This window comes from Rhineura floridana, chromosome 4, assembly GCF_030035675.1.
Source record: "Rhineura floridana isolate rRhiFlo1 chromosome 4, rRhiFlo1.hap2, whole genome shotgun sequence".
NCBI classification, from domain to species: domain Eukaryota; kingdom Metazoa; phylum Chordata; class Lepidosauria; order Squamata; family Rhineuridae; genus Rhineura; species Rhineura floridana.
The window spans coordinates 5,096,848-5,113,972 of record NC_084483.1 but is presented as its reverse complement, the minus strand read 5'-3'; the positions used below and the strand labels follow the sequence as shown (position 1 = coordinate 5,113,972).

General features: G+C 41.4%; 1 protein-coding gene across 1 annotated transcript in view; it reads left to right on the top strand.

Annotated features, from left to right (window-relative positions):
* Positions 1–1,020, top strand: part of LOC133382819 (cysteine-rich venom protein helothermine-like) — a 29,865-nt gene extending 28,845 nt beyond the window's left edge. Inside the window, exon 8 of the mRNA XM_061622297.1 lies at positions 671–1,020. Within this exon, the coding sequence (XP_061478281.1) occupies positions 671–795 (125 nt within the window). The 3' untranslated portion in view covers positions 796–1,020. The remainder of the gene's footprint in view (positions 1–670) is intronic.
* The last annotated feature ends 16,105 nt before the right edge of the window (positions 1,021–17,125 follow it).

Genomic DNA, 17,125 nt, shown 5'->3' with positions numbered 1-17,125 from the left:
GCTCCTCCTCACCCTGGCCGTGTGTGTGTGTGCGTGTATTAGGGCCCAAACTACTTTTGTAATTGTAATTTGTTTTAAACTGTTTTTAATGTTCTATCTTAAACTGTTGTAACCTGCCATGAGACCTTAAAGTGAAGAGCTGGCAATAAATTAAAATAATCATATAATATTTGGAGAAATGCAAATACTGATGAATTTACAAAAGGACCTTCTTTACATCATTGCAAACTGATGTGGGAAATGTTGCCAAACTGAATTTCAGACTGGGGGGAAATGAGGAATGGAGAGAAATGCAAATGACAGGCTTTCCATCCCTGCTTCCAGGTCACTAGTTCCTGCCTAATTCTTTTCTCTAGAGATCTGAGCAGACCTTGGAAAAGTTACTTTTTTGAACTACAACTCCCATCAGCCCCAGCCCGCTGGCTGGGGCTGATGGGAGTTGTAGTTCAAAAAAGTAACTTTTCCAAGCTCTGGATTTGAGAGACGGTACTTAGGTCTTCATGCTCAGGTTATAGGCTACACAGAAACATCAGTTTGGCCCCAAACCTTGCTACACTGGAAAACAGGACGCTGGACTTTCATTCTGATCTAGCAAGGGTCTTCTAATGAACTGTTTTTGTTTTGTTTTCATTTTCTCCTATATGTGACTCTCTCTCTATTTCATTTTTAGCCAATCCATGCAAGGAAAATGATAAATATACAAACTGTGCGGACTTAAAGAATCAATGGGGCTGCGGCAAACCTATAATGCAAGACTGTAAGGCTAGTTGCACATGTACCACAGAAATTCAATAAGGCTCCAGATTCACTTCCTGACGCCAGACATCTGTTTGTATTAAAAGTGTAACATCCTTTACTAAATTAGACTATCATATATTTTTGATTGTCACTGAACAAAGATTGTATACTACTACAGACAAAACCATTTTGTAAGCAAATTGTTTCTAACAGATGCAAGTAATTATTTCTAATTATTACAAAAATGAGTTTTACATTAGATTTTTCCTCTCTCCTTGTGATCGGTAGTCAAACTAATAAAGCTTTTCTTTCTTATTAACCTTCTTATTGTCTTTAACTACAAAATGTAGCAAATTGCAGTTTGACTATTGTGCCCTTAGCATGGAGAGCAACAATCATACTAGGACTGGAAATGGTTTAAAATGGCCAGAATGTCATTGATTGCAGCTTATACTGTTTGGCTTAGCACAGAGCTAGAATCCGAGTATCAGACAGCCTAACTACAAACAGATGCTACCCAGCCTGCATGCTGGGAAATGTTAGTGGGAGGGAGAAGAGCCCTAGTCCAGCCTGGCCCAGTTCCATGGGCCATCTTGCATGTCAGAGGCATTCCAGTGCCAAAGCTGGTTCGAAGCCTTGAAGCAACACACACAAAAACCCTTAAGAGGGATCCCAAAGGTGAACAGGGAACCACCCCCAGAGTCCTGAGCTATGGATCCTCTCCAGTGTCTCCAGCAGCTACCAGAAAATTATGACAACGTTATCATTAGACATAACTCAACATGCCACAAAGAACAGTGCTATGGGGAAGGCAAAACCCCCACAATGCTTAAGCCAATCCCAGCCCCATCCACCAGCGGCAACCTTTGTCCAGAGTAAAGAGTGAGTGCTACAAGGGTGAGGGGAGGGAAGTTTGAGTCAGTGTGGTGATGTCAAGGCTTGGGCCAGGTCTCATAATTTATAGCTCAGACACAGACCAGAGGAGGGAGGTTCTCCCTGTAGCCTGCAGGCTCCTGGGGCACAGCCATGGGCCATGGTGTGGCTAAACCACAGATTACCACTAGTCATATCACTGGGCCTGCCTAGCCCTCCTACTCCCATCACTTCATGATGCATGTGGCACTGCTAAGGGTTCCTGGTAAGGGATGCCTGTTGGTTTATTAACAACTCCTTTACACAATGAATCATTTGTAGTGATGGACAGATACCACACCCAGTTGGATGGAGTCAAACAATTATTAGACTTTGGAGAACTCTGCAGTCCATGAACCCCTCCAAAACATCTTTATTGTTCCTGCATCTGCTGCAAACGCTTCTGTGGCAATCAGAGAGAAGTCTGTGCCTCTGATCCCTTTTCTCGTCTCCTTCTCCCCCACCCTTTCTCTCATCCTACCACTCTTCTCCTTTCCCTTTCCCTGGAACCTAGAACATTGCTACACCATTCCAGATGCCCAGCCCTGGGGAAATCTAATTATCCCAGAGTTCCTGATGTCCATACAAACAGAACTGCTCTTGAAGAAAAGCTATGTTTATACTGAGAATGGTGAAGGTGTTTCCAAAACTGCCCCGCAGCTCTGCAAGTATTATATTTAGTCCCATGCTGAGGTTCAACTCATAGCTGCAACTCAAAGCTTTAAAATGGAACATCATAATCTGTGAACAATTGTAGGGCTCTTCAGAGTCTCGGAAGAATTTACTATATCAATGGAAGCACTATTTCAGTCCCCATATACCGTCCATGGTCTCTTCCCAGTGTCCTTCAGGTGGCTTGTAGTGGCATGCAAGAAGCCTGATCCTTCACATGGTACTGTCAGCATGAAATTCAACTGGTTTGTTGTCTTGAAAATGTGACATGTACTCTGGAAAATCACATGAGACTCAGCAGTGATATGAAATATGTGTCCCATGAAGCAAGAACTATTCTTCCACACCAAGGACCTAGGGGATGCTGTACAACGCCTTCAACTGAACTTCTGAATGGAGTTTAAACTAGCCTAAGTGCAGAAATCTTATGATGAGGATACCCAAGGGCGTTAAGGAATTACGGCTGAACAGCCAGAGTCTAATATGTTTTGCTATTTACTTGTATTACAGTTAAGTAGGATCTTGAATATATATGTTGATTCATCATGATTTGCTTCCACAGAGCTTACATAGTGGTCGGACTATGTACAGTCTTTACTGAGCGTTCATTCTGATTTGTTTACTGTGTGGTAATATGACAATGACCACTCATCCCAATTTGCCTGAGAGGCGTTTACACATCTTCCATTAATTATTCGGTCCTCCCACACTTTTCAGTGCAGTTAGTTGCCTGTCATATTTCTAACCACAAAAAGTCTTTTTAATGTTTTTTTTGTGCTAGAACTACAGTGTTTTAATCCACTTTAATTACACAAACCTAAATGTCCAGTATGCACTTGAATCCTTCTCATAAAATAGTGACAGTCTGGAAGGACCAGCATGTTTCCTCTATTATGTATTTATTTATCAACTTCCATTTCGTTCCCACCTTTCTTTATTTGGAAACCCTAAGAGGCATACATGGGATTCCCAGGCAGTATCTCATCCCAGTACTGGCCAGATTCAGACTTACTTAGCTTCAGCAAGGTGGTGGTCTCGTGTGCCTTCAGTTCAGACCATACCTGGGAGTAAGGAGTTTGCTTCTCTCTCTCTCCACAACTACAAGCAGTAGAAACTTCCATTTTGAAAGGAAGCTGAACATTTTGGGAGGAATCCTCTGGTTGCTAGCTTATTCAGCAGAAGCAGTTGCATCTTTCAAGATACCCACCCACCACTGTAAATTTCCCAGAATGCCCCAAGCAACCCAGAACAGTTTGGGAAATTTAAAATAATAGGCAGCCTCCTTTTGCATGTGCTGGTAGTAAATTCAGTATTCTCAGAGCTTGGAAGATTACTCTTAAAAACTAATAAATTACAGTTACAGTTACATGGCCCAAAAACGTAGTAATTACTGTTACAATTACAATTGCTCTGAAAGTAACTGATTACAAGAATACCCCGCTATACGGACCTTCACTTTACGGACACTCACGAGTACGGACATATTTACAATAGCACCATTCCCCTGTTTACATACGCTCGCTTCACAATAACAGACACTTAACGGCATGACGCCACCACCCAATCAGCTTCCAACTACAAACTTTTTGTTAAAATAAGGCCTACTGTGTTTATTTTAGTTATAAATGCGTTATTTACATCAGTTATGCCCGTATATGACGTTTGCAGTGCAGTATATGCATTGATAAGTGAAAAAAGGTAGTGCTTCACTTTAAGTACATTTTCAGTTTACGTACTCGCTCTGCACCCATTGCGTATGTTAATGCGGGGTATTCCTGTACTTTACTTTTCCTCCAAAGTAATCACTACAATTACATTTCAGTTACGCCTACAAGGTGCTGGCCTTGGCTGGTGCACATCTAAGTAGCCTAAAACAACATTAAAAATAAACAAACACATACAGAGGTAGTAGAATAATTATTTTTATTCATAAGATAGCAATGCTGGTCTCTCCACTAGTAAGGGTGGTGGGGAGGGAGGCTGAGGCCACTACTCAGATCTTTGCAAAAAAAACCCACTCAGCCAGCAAGCATAATCTGTCTCACTTTCCCAGACCCTGCCCTGCCACCAACTAAGGGACACTCATTCAAGCAAACATTTTCCCCTGAGATGCAAAAATGTTAAAATATTACAAATGCAGCACAGTAGCCACAGAGGGTGGTGGAGGCCACTTTGTGTGCCAAGTGCAAACACAGTATTCACACACACACACATACACATGTTGTCATCTTTCACCTCCACAGTTCTTTATCTCCATTCTGCTGCTGCCTCCTTCTCCTCCTTTATCCACGTTCTTGACCTCCGGATCCTTTTTCTCTCCACTCCATTCTTTACCACCACTATCCATTTTTTTAAATAATTGTTTTCTCCACTCCAACCTGTCTCACTCTCCGCCTCCTCCCTCGTCGCCTCCTACCCATCCACAGAGCATGAGGACAGAGCGACACTGCACAGGAGCCCAGTTTGAGGCACGTGATTTTCATCCACAAATCAGAGGAGCAGAAGACTTCCCCTGCTCCCCCCCCCAAAGTAATGCCCAAAAGTAATTCTGGAAACATTACAATTCGCGAAAGTAGTGAAATTACTCCTAGTTCAATTACAATCAAAATGTAAAGGAATTATCCACTTGTTACTGAAAAAAGTAATGAATTACAAGTAATTCATTACTTGTAGCCAGTTACTTCCAAGCTCTGAGTACTGGAACTGTAGGAAGGTTTCCTCAGCTAATTTTATCAGAATTCTTTCATATTACAGGAACTTTGGCTAGAACGTCCAGCCTGGAAACCATAGGACCTATTTCGTTCAATAGGTTTGATACCTACAAAGTAGAGGGTATACTGTATATAGTGGCCCAGAGCCTGAGTTGAATCAGAGAGGGACTCAGAAGAACTCTGTGCTGGCCTTAGGCAAAATGTGTATATCTGCAAGACACCCTAGGTTGACACAGGGATCGCCCCCCACCTCATGCACTTCAGGGACTCAGACATGGAAAAAACCACTGCAGCAGACATTGTGTCTACAGAAGATGAAACTAAGGCTGCAATCCAATACATATCTCCACAGAAGTAAGCTCCACTGAGTTCAGTGGGATTTACTTTCAGGTAAATGTGTGTTGGATTGCAGTCCAAGTGTCTCTAAATTTACCATACCCTATAAGGAAAATGCAGAGCAAAGAGAAGCGGGAAAGATAGCTTCATTGTTATTGACAACTGTAGCTTGTAATAAGAGGGGATGCTTTCACCAAGACTCTCTACCTTGGCCTTCATTCGCCATTAAACCTAACAAGAAGAAGAGTTCTCTAATCCCAGTGCTTTGGAGAAGGGATATTGAAGTTAGGCAGGAGTGGCTGACCCACGACCTGTGGGCCATACACTACCCCTGTTAATCTGGACCCTGCTAGGCTGGCAGAACCAGCAACTACAGCAAACTTCAAGTGCACAGCAGAGCAGCCATAATGGACCAAAATGCATGAAAAGTTCAGCCCTATGCCATTTCTGTGCAAGCTGCTTGGAACTTTGTGCTCATTTTCACTGACTGTTATGTGAGACCTTGTCATCCTGGGTGATAACATTAGAAGGAAAAGTTATGCTCTCAGCCTAATGAGATGGCAATAAGACAACAACAGTATTTTTGTTGTTCACCGCCCAGAGAGCTTCTGCTAGTCGGGCGGTATAAAAGTCTAATAATAATAATAATAATAATAACAACAACAACAACAACCATGGAGCTAAAACAAATGTGGAACCAGGCCTGCAGCTGGGGGGAGGGCAAATGGGGGCACCCACACCCCAGAACTGTGCTTTGCTTCCTCCCCCAGATTTTCAGGGGAAATTGTCTTTTTAATTTTTAATTTGTGACAGACAATGGCAACTTCCATTTAAAGAATGACAGCTTGTTTTAAGAAGAGGGGCAATTTAAGAATAGGACCCTCTGAAAAATTCAGTGCATAAGGCAGGGCGAGTGCACAACAAAAGCCTCATTTGGAAGAGCCTCCAAAGCTGCTCACTCAAGATTTCCCCTGACCAAGGATGGATTTTTCATGATCACAATCACTCTATAATTACTTAAGTGGGGAAAAAATAGCCCTTATAGTGACATGCCCTTGAAGATTTAAATATTAGAACTTTATATTATGGGCTACACTTAGACTCCACCTCTTGGACTTTGCTTTTCTCTGCTTTTCATTTTCATTTGTGTTCTCTACCCAGCCAGCAATAAAGAAGCACGTTTGCTTGCCTGCAGTAAGAAGTAAATGTTTGCTTATTCTGCAGTTATTATAATGAGTAGAGCTGGATTGGGTGCTTATTGCTAAAGGGTGAAATAAAGACATACATTACAACTGCGTTGGAAATGCTTTTTAATATGTTTTAACCCTTTTTTAAAAATAGATGTTTTAAAGCTTTTTTAAAATGTTTTTAAAGATGTTTTGTTTTAATATGTTTTTAATGGTGGTTTTGTTGTAATATATTTTAAAGTCTGATTTTATGATGTGTTAAAATTGTTTTTAGTGCTTTTGTTTGCCGCCCTGGGCTCCTACTGGGAGAAACGGTGGGATATAAATATTATTATTATTATTATAAACAACAACAACAACAACAATAGTGGTCTGAAAAATGGCTACCCTTTACTCTTTTAAAGCACTCACTATGCTCACAATCATAGTGGCTATTTTTTCTTCTTTTTCATGAGTGCTTGATGGCAAAGGATGAAAACAGCCTAGAGAAATAGAAATATTGCTGTGTACACTAAAGTTATCTAGCTATCTAGCTTGCTGTCCACCTAGGCTATAATGCAGGCCTAATTTCTGATTTTTCCAATATGTGCAGCTCAGCATGAGGCCTTTTCAGGGTTTGTGGACAGAAAAATCAATCCAGTAATTAGTAAAAAAAATCCAATTGCTTTCCACAATTATTTTCCAGTTGCTTAGTTAGTCCTTTGTATAGCAGCCAGTTAAAAAGCTTTCCCTTAATTGTCCAACAGGAAGGAAAATCCAAAGGCCAAGAACAAGACCAGAAAGAAGGCCTTTCAAGGAGGAGTTAACAAACACACCCTAAACAAGGAACAAGGAGAGCGCCAGGTAGTAAGCACATAAAAACTGGGGAAAGTGACAAGGGAAAGGAGTAAGATAGGGACTAAAGCAGGAATAAGGGAACAGGGAGTCACCTGTGATGAATAAGAGGAGAGATTTCAGCTGGGTAAAACTGGATAGCAAGCGTTGCCAAAGAGGGAAAAAACAGAAAAGAGAGGAAGGAGGTTTAAGACAGCATGCCCTGGGGATGAGCTAAGCCTATCTGTGGGTGTGCCTACTGAAGAGAAGAGTCCTAACCTTGAAAGGAGGAAGGGCTCTCAAGGTGGCTTTGAACACACTGGAGTTTGGAATGTGCTTGGGACCCACATGGAAGTAAGGTAAGAATCCTCATACATTAAGTATTAAGCTTTAAGTTGTTTAATTTTCTGCAAGTATCATTATCTTCTGTATGCTCTAAATGAAGTGTTTTACGCCAATAAACTGAGTGCTTTGTTTTAGTTGCAATCCTGATCCTGTGGTTTTTATCACAACAATGTAAATATTCCCTTACAAGAACCACACCCATAATTTAAGGTGGGGTCTCCATAAAATGAGTTAAGGTACCAGTCACAAGTCACAAACACATTTTTCAGCATAATCTGATGACTCCACTTCTTACTGTAAAACCTTCCACTATTGTAAATCTTTCTCTAACCAATTCTGCTTTCTGGGTACACAGTGGTTCTCAGTCATGCTGTTTGCATACTTCTTCTTTCTGTGCTAAGCAAACCCAAGCCACTCCAAGCATTTATTATATGAGATTCAGGCATTTCCCATTAATCCCTGAGGAAGCCTGAGGCCAGGCTTCCTCAAATGTTTGCTTGGAGAAGTGCATTGCAAAATTCAAGTGTGAATTTTTAAGAATGCCTATGGCTTGGTTCTCATATTGTTTCAGAAAGTGCAAATTTAGCTTTAAATGCAAAGTGAATCATGTTTCTCCCCCATCTCTAGTTGTTAATTGCCGCTCTTGGCTCCTACTGGGAGAAAGGGCGGGATATAAATCAAATAATTAAATTGTGGGCAAATTTGAACCCTGATTTAGAGAATCCACTTAGCTTTCCTGTATTGGCAGGGTAAGAACAAAGCGTGACTGGACCCACAAATTAATAACCCCAGAAGGGTTTTGTCCCCCCCCCTCAGTTGTTTAAGGTGTTCTTGATGAAACTATGGTAAGAAGTATGAAGGCCAGAAAAATTCAGGAAAACCAGTTTTTTTCAGTTTTTTCCCAATTTTTTGAGAAGAAAACTACAAATGTTTCAAGGAAAATTGGGGGACTGTTCCCCCCATTTTTCTGGGTTTTGGGAGCCTTCACGTTTCTGTCTATGGTTTTGGAGGGAGGAAAATCGGGATGGTGTAAAAGCCGGAACGGAACAGAACAGGCCGGAATGGGCCATTCATAAAAGAAATTGATGCCAAAAACACTGGGATGTGTTAGAGACACTTGAGAACAACATTTAGGAACAAAAACCATTCCGATAGGATTTTTATTAACCCTTTAACAACCAAAATGCCCTCCAGAACAGAATGAAACAGCCCGGAACAGAATGAAACAGCCTGGAACAGCGACTTCCCAGTGAGCCACACCTCCAAAATTCACCAGTCCCACATGACTACATGGGATGCATGCAATAAGACACAAAACTTCCACGAAAACCACGTTCTGATACCCATTCTGGGCTATAATATGCTTTTACGTAAAACAGCCCGGAACGGCGACTTCCCAATGAGCCAGACCCACCAAATTCACCAGTCCAACATGACTCGATGGGATGCATGCAAAAAGTCACAAAACTTCCACGCAAACCACGTTCCATGCAACAATACATCTTTCTGAACAGAGCCCAGAACAACATCTGAACCAGCCAAGTCAAACAAATGCACCAGTCATGCATAACTGTATGAGTCTATTATTATTATTATTATTATTATTATTATTATTATTATTATTATTATTATTATTATTATTATTATTATTCCCCAGTGTAAATAGCAGGTGCAGGGACTGAAGCACCCATGTCAGGACCCCACTAGGGATCAGCTGCCCTGCACCTTCAATTTAGTGTTGCAAACCTCATTGTGCAATTGCTTATTGCATGATTGGTATCTCATCTAGTTTGGCTCTCAGACTGGCAGTGGCTGTCCAAGGTCCTGTTCTCCAGCCTTCTTGCCTGAGAGCCTTTTGACTGGAAAGTTCTTCTGCCTCCACCTCATGCGCTCTGCCCAATGAGTGGGAGTCCCTCCCACAGGTTCCAGACATTAATAACCTTGATTTTGAAAGTAGTTATGTCAGAAACTCATTTCACAGAAAGCAAACTGGTGAGGTTTGGCCCAGAACTTGAATACATGGCAGAGGTGGAGTCTGAGCCCAAGCACATAAGAGCACTTCTTTGAACCCAGTTTTTTCCTGTGATAGCACATCTATTTCACAGAAGGCAAACTCTATTTTTCTCCCCCTTCTGCCAGCCAACTTGCCCCTCCAATCTCTCTTTCTGTCTTTCTCCCCAATTCACCAGCCATTCACAACCTGGTAGCAGCATCAATAGTCCTGCTTAGTGGACCTACAAACAGCAAGAAAAGGTATTGCTGATCACCCCAGAGGTTCCTGGGTCATCCTGTGTTATCTCCCATTTCCCAACACAAGGAGAGGCAGCAACATGTGTGGTTGGTGAATTTGGTAGGTCTGGATCATTGGGAAGTAGCCGTTCCGGGCTGTTTTACGTAAAAGCATATTATAGCCTGGAACAGGTATTGGAACGTGGTTTGCGTGGAGGTTTTGTGGCTTACTGCATGAATCCCATGTAGTCATGTGGGACTGGTGAATTTTGGAGGTGTGGCTCGCTGGGAAGTCGCCGTTCCAGGCTGTTTCATTCCGTTCCGGAGGGCATTTTGGTTGTTAAAGGGTTAATAAAAATCCTATCAGAATGGTTTTTGTTCCTAAATGTTGTTCTCAAGTGTCTCTAACACATCTCAGTGTTTTTGGCATCAATTTCTTTTATGAAGGGCCCATTCCGGCCTGTTCCGATCTGTTCTGGCTTTTACACCGTCCCAGGAAAATCCCCCTAAAACTTGTTCAAAGTTGCAGCAGACCACATTCTCACTGAGAGCACTCTGAAACCTTTGTGTGTGTGTCACTTCCTGTAGGAATGCTCCCTCAACAGGGAGAGACTCCATTGTTCCTGCTTTAGCCACTAGGTGACACTCTTGACTGCTAGCTCTGAAAGCTTCAGCTGTTTTTAAGATGCAATCTGGCATTCTTCTTCTTAAGCTTTCGGAGCCAATGGTGAGCACCACTGCAGGTATATTCTCTTTATACTGAACAGTCATCTGCTTCTCGCAACATATTTTTTTAGTGGGTTCTCCCCTAAACCCAACAGAACACTTAAGAGAGAGCCAGAGTTCATAGGCAATAGAGAGAGCAAGAGTGTGGGAGGGAGACAGTTCTTTCACTTCTCTTGATCGTTCGAGAATGATCCCAGCATTTCCTTCTCCCCATGCCAGAATTGCTTGTTAAATCCAAACTGCAAAAATCAATTATTAAAGGCAAACATAAAACATTAAAGAAAAAACTACAATTCTACAAATGCTGCATAAATCTGGACTAAAAGAAGTTTGGGTGGAACTGCACCCAGGACCATAGTTTCACTTTTTCTTCAATGACCCATCAAACTCAGACACACCTGGATAGCATCCTAGTATCAGAGACATTACTGACATGGGTGGCAAGTGCCACCGTAGGGGCTATCAGAATCACCAATCATGCCCCTGTCATAGCATCCTGTCTTGAGCACTCAACGAAACTCACCAGTTTGGAGGTTTAGCCCAACCTTTCTTACCACCCCAGGCAGCGCAAATACTATAAAAGACACTTTAAAAAATTATTTCACAGAAAATGAAACCCCAGACACCTCCATCACTACCCAGTGGGAGGCCATGAAGGCAGTGGTGTGCGGCATCTGTATAAAAGAATTAGCCAATATTTAAAAAATAAGCAGGTCACAGACAGACACTATAGCAAAAGAGAAATATTGACAGCTGAATATGGGAGAACGGGATCTAGAAAAATACTACACTCCATGGAAATAAAAGGACAGGAATTGGGTTTACTAGAGGTAAACAAAACAATGGTCAGTCTGCTATATGAGAAACAACATTTTTATGAATATGCAAATAAAGGCTCCAGATTATTGGCGAATTGGATGAAGGAAAAAAAAACCCAAAAGGGTGGTACACAAACTACAACAAAAAGAGGGGGGACTAATATGGGAAGCTAAGGCAATTAATAGAGAATTTACTAATTTTTATAGCAAACTATATAAGGATAGAGGCAGGACTATTTATCAAATGTGCAATTGGCAGCTCTAACAGGGGAGGAGAGAGCAGCACTGATAGCCCCTATTCAGTCTGAAGAAATTGATGACATCATAAGCAACTTAAAGACCAATAAATCTCCAGGACCAGATCGGTACACTAATGAGTTTTATAAACATTATAAGGAGCTTCTCACTCCAAGGTCGGTGCGTTTATTTAATGAAATATTAGGTGGTGATGCCTTTCTGGAAACCTGGAAATATTCCAAGATAGTGGTTTTACCAAAACCTTTTAAAAATCCTCTATATGTGGAATCATACAGAACAATTTCATTATTGAACTCTGATTATAAAATTTTACAGCTATTTTAACTAAACAAATGAATGCAATTATCACAAAATTAATCCATCCTGACCAATCAGGCTTCATTCTAATGAATCAAATTGCTGACCCTATTTGACGCATTTTAAATTTGATTAAACATTGTAAAGATAATAAATTACCCCTTGCTTTTCATCTCGACATTTTAAAAGTGTTTGATTGTGTAAATTGGACTTTTTAAAATGAAACTGCACATAGAATGAATTTTGACCTCACAATATTATCAATCATAGACAAAATCAATGCTCCTATATGCTGACGATATGGTTCTGCTATCACTCACACGAATAGGTCTAAGGAGACTACTGACGCGTTTAAATGATTATTGCAACAGGGAGTATCTACAGATTAATTACACAAAAACAAAGATTATGGTCTTTGGGAAACGACATTGTCCTTGTAAATGGTCCATTGGGGAGCACCCAATTGAACAGTGTCGTTCCTTCAAATATCTAGGGATTCAGTTCCAGGACACGCTTTCTTGGAAACAGCAGCTGGTGTCAATGAAATCCACAGCAATAAGAATAGCCGGTGCCATTCTTAAATTTTATAGGACCAAGGGGGGTAACCTTGTGGCCCCGGCACTAAAAGTGTTTCAAAGTAAGGTGCTGAATCAGATTCTCTATGGGGCAGCAGTATGGGGTTGGGAAGACTCGCTTCTATCCACTATCGAGGGTATTCAAAATGGCTTTCTTAAAAAACTCCTGCGGCTACCCATGGGTACGCCAGCGGCGTTCTTGCGTGCAGAAACTGGTTTACCTCCTATAAGTGCGCATGTCCATAATACACTGATTACTTTCTGGGGAGCGATAGCTAATGCACCAGCAAAGGTAATCCTGAAGGCCTGTCATATGTCAGCCACATCAGATTCTTTCTGGAGTAACAAACGAACGAGAGTTCTTCAAAGATATCATATCCCTGTTTCAACCACTCCCACCCAGAGTAGACAGAAGCACTGGGAATCTATTCTCCGTCATTCAGAATGGATGGACAGATTAGCGATTGACAACTCCAGGTTCTCTAAGAGGTTCACCTTATTTAAGCGTGACCATTTGAGGGCCAGTTATCTGACCTACTCCATTCCAGTTAAGCTGAGGCAGGCCTTTACAGCGCTCAGGCTCCAGACAATGCCAACTTCAGTTCTGTCAGGACGTTATCAACAGATCCCGTGGGAACAACGCCTTTGCATCTGTGGAGCCAGAGTGGTAGAAGATTTGCCCCACTATCTGCTTGAATGTTCCCTATATGTTCATCCTAGGGACAATTTTTTAGGAGACATGATTAAACTACAGGATGATCCCCAGGTCGATAGTCTTATCCCCTTCCTTCTAGCTGATAATGATTATATGGTCACATACAGGGTAGCTCATTATGCCCTAGCAGCGCGAAAGTTATGGGTAAAACACTCAGACATGGCAAACCAGACAGGGTAATTTCAGGCTAGGCCTTACAAGGTACGTGCTGGATAGACGGATAGCTAGGTATTACTGTCATATCCTGCATTATTTTAAGCATGTTAAGTGGTTTGTATATTTGATGTATGTATGTTTTAATAGATGTATGAAAATGATTGTTCGTCTGCGACGGCCTAAGACCATGCAATAAATTTTGGAATTGGAATATAATACCTCCTTTGCATCTGTCAGAATAAATGGAATTGATTCAAATTTAATTTCTATTTGTAGGGGTACAAAACAAGAGCATCCCCTCTCTCCTCTCCTATTTTTAATAGCCATAAAACCCCTGACACAACATCTCAGGAGCAACAATGCCATCTCTGGGATCTCCATAAGAGATGACACTCATTTACTAAGCCTTTACACCGATGACATGGCATTGCTGATTACAAATCCGGTAAAAGCGGCCTTTCTAATGTGATGAATGAGTTTCTGCCAACTGTGCATTTTCAAGCACACTACCTTTATGCCAACTCTGAAAGTTTCTATCTATGGAGCTAGCTGGGTCCAGACAATTCATGTAGCCACTTACTTCAGTATCTACTAGAGTTGTCAGGTTTTCGGCTTTCTCCTGCAGACTTCAGATTTTTTGGGTCCTCTTCAGGTGTCTAGGTGAGTCATCCCAATCTCCAGAGTCCCAGCTTTCATTTCCCTCACAGGTGTGTCTGGTGGGAACATGGGAGAGGGCCTTCTCAGTGGCTGCCCCAAGACTCTGGAACTAGGGTTGCCAGGTCTCCAGTTTTTGCCTGGAGACTCCAGATGTTTGGGCTCCTCTCTGGGTCTCTGGGCGAGTCACCTTAATCTCTGGACTCTCAGCTTTCATTTTTTAAAAAAAACAAGTTTCTAGGTGGTCTGGTTCAAGAAATATACACGAAAACGTCAGTGTCCCCCCACAACTTCTGTTAAATGAGCTTGTAGCTGGCTGCTCTAACCCTGCCCTTTCAGGTTTTTAGCAAACAAGTGAAGGTAGGGTTGTGATTGACAAGGGATTTGTTGACCTCCAGGCAATAGCTGCAAACCATTGAAAGGTCAGAAAACTGTTCTCTTTTCCTGGTTTATAGCTTTCTCTGTGTGTGCATGTCAGGAGATGTAGAACAAAAAAATCACAGCAGGATCTTGGTAGGCAGTTTACTGTAAACAATTTCAGTTATAATAAAAGTGTAAATACAGGGTTTTTTAAATTACTTACAAAAATCAGATTTTATAAATTTTATCTTTCAAATCATTTTTGAACAGAAATGTAAAAGAAGTGTATATTTTAGGTGTGCCCTTCTTCCTTGGGGTGGTCATGGTCCCCCTCTGTTGTTTTCATCCTGAGGGGCAGAGTAGGCTAAGAGATGGTGAGTAGACCATGGTCACCCAGTAAACTTTGTAGCTGATTGCCATTTAAAAAAATTAATTAAAATTATTTACATGAAGGCAAAGTTTATGAAGTGGATCCACACAATACATTTAGAGCACATCCAACTCGCATTTAAAGAACATGACTTCCTGCAAAGAATCCTGGAAAGGATAGTTTCCCCCTCACAGTTATAGTTCCCACCACCCTTAACAAACTATAGTACCCATGATTCTGTGATGGGATTCATGTGCTTCAAATGTGTGTTGAATGTACTTTAAATGAATGGTGTGGATCTGCCCTATGTGTGCTCTGCATTCATTAGTGAATTGAAAAGAACAATTTTAAAAGATATTTTTTAAACAGGGGAAGGGCTATAGCTCAGTGTTAGTGCACATGCTTTTGCAATCAAAGGTCCAAAATCCAATATCTGGAAAAGACTATTGCCTGGAGAGTCAGTGCTAGTCCATGTCACCAGTACTGAGCTAGAGGGTAGCAAATGGCCTGACTTGGTATAAGGCAGGTTTCTTTGTTCCTACAAGAGGAAAGAGACCCAAGGGGCACGGTGACTCTGAAATTTATGTATGTATTTTATTCACAACATTTGTATACCACTTTATTGTAAAAGATCTCAAAGTGGTTCACAGAAGGAATTAAAACAAAGAAGTTATTGGCAAAAAGAGACAGGTATTTAAAAACATTCAAACTAATAAAACCAACAATGAGTTAAAAACAGATAAAAAGCATAATAGCTTCTACATGCCTGGGTAAGCTTGCCTAAACAAAAATATTTTTAGCAGGTGCCAAAAAGAGTACGATGAAGATGTCTGCTTAACGTCAATAGGCAGGAAGTTCCAAACCATAGGTGCTGCCACGGTAAAGGATCTCTTTCTTACAAGTATTATGTACAAACCGTAACATGGAAAACACTCCTTGAACTTGGCCTGGTAGCAAATCGGCAACCAGTAGAGATTTCAGAGCAGAGGTATTATGTGCTGATACGGTCTCATGTCAGCAATCACGCCACAGTATTCTGCACTAACTATAGCCTCTAGGTCAGGTTGTGCTGCATGGGGATTTCTGTGACCTTGGCTAACTGGCTGTCAGGACTTTTTTTTTTTTAGTTTTGGTTATGAATCCTGACTGGTTGTGGGATGCTGAGTTTTCTGCCTTACTTGTAGGAATCTTGTTGTGCTTGGTGTGGTATTGCATTTAGGAAATCATCACTGTCTTTTCTTTTTTTATTTGCATTTCATTTACATCCATAGAAACAACAATAGTGATTCCATGTGCTCAGCTCAACCTCCTTAAACCCACTGATGATGCACCCTGTTGGTTGGGTTGGCCGTCAAAGTGAGTTTATAGCAGCCGACATAGTAGGCAGAAATGGGCAGAGAAGCTTGTTCATTTGCTTAATTTATATACTGCTTCGTATTGCAACAGAAACCTCCAAGCGGTTTACAAATCCCAGCGAAAAGGAATTAATGCAAGAATCAAGATAAGAAATAGAATCTTCTTAACTCATTTCTCAAAGAAGTTTGTCTCTAAAGAAGTTTGGAGCAGCCATGTTAAAAGGCAAGCAGAACATTCCAGGCAGGGAGTTGCCAACTCTGCTTTGATGTGGATATCTTTTCAGAGGATCCCTAATCAAGCCTTACCAACAGCACATTCATAACCATATCTACTCAGAAGTAAGTCCTGCTGAGTTCTATGGGGTTTAGTCCCTTAATAAGTTAACTTAGAATTGTAGCCTTCAGGGGCATCCATCTTTACACCTGAGTGCTCCCATCTAACATCTCCACAACAGTAGGCTTTCTTCCTACAATGGCCTTCTGGTGACTGGGCTGGCCTGAGGGCACTTAAACCCTTCTTGCCAGAAGTAAGTAGGCTAGATTAAATGTTCCCTACCCAGGATCCCTAAGCAGGTGAGAAGGAATGATCTTATAACTTTAGCTGGACCTGGAAGCACCCTCATTTAGCTAAGATTTCTATCTTAATTTTCAATCAGAGAATTGTTTTTGAGTGTTATGCTCCAAGCAACTGTGGTTGATGCTTAATGTATCATGATTAATGACATCACTAGGGGCCACCCTGTGACATCACTAGGGACCACCCCTTTGACATAACTAGGCCTTGATGATATGACATCACTAGAGCCCACCCTTAGTGGTTTTGGATGCTTCTGACCAGTCAACCCTAGTACCTAGAAGATGTCAAGTACACATCTGGAGGTGGCACAAAAATCAGATT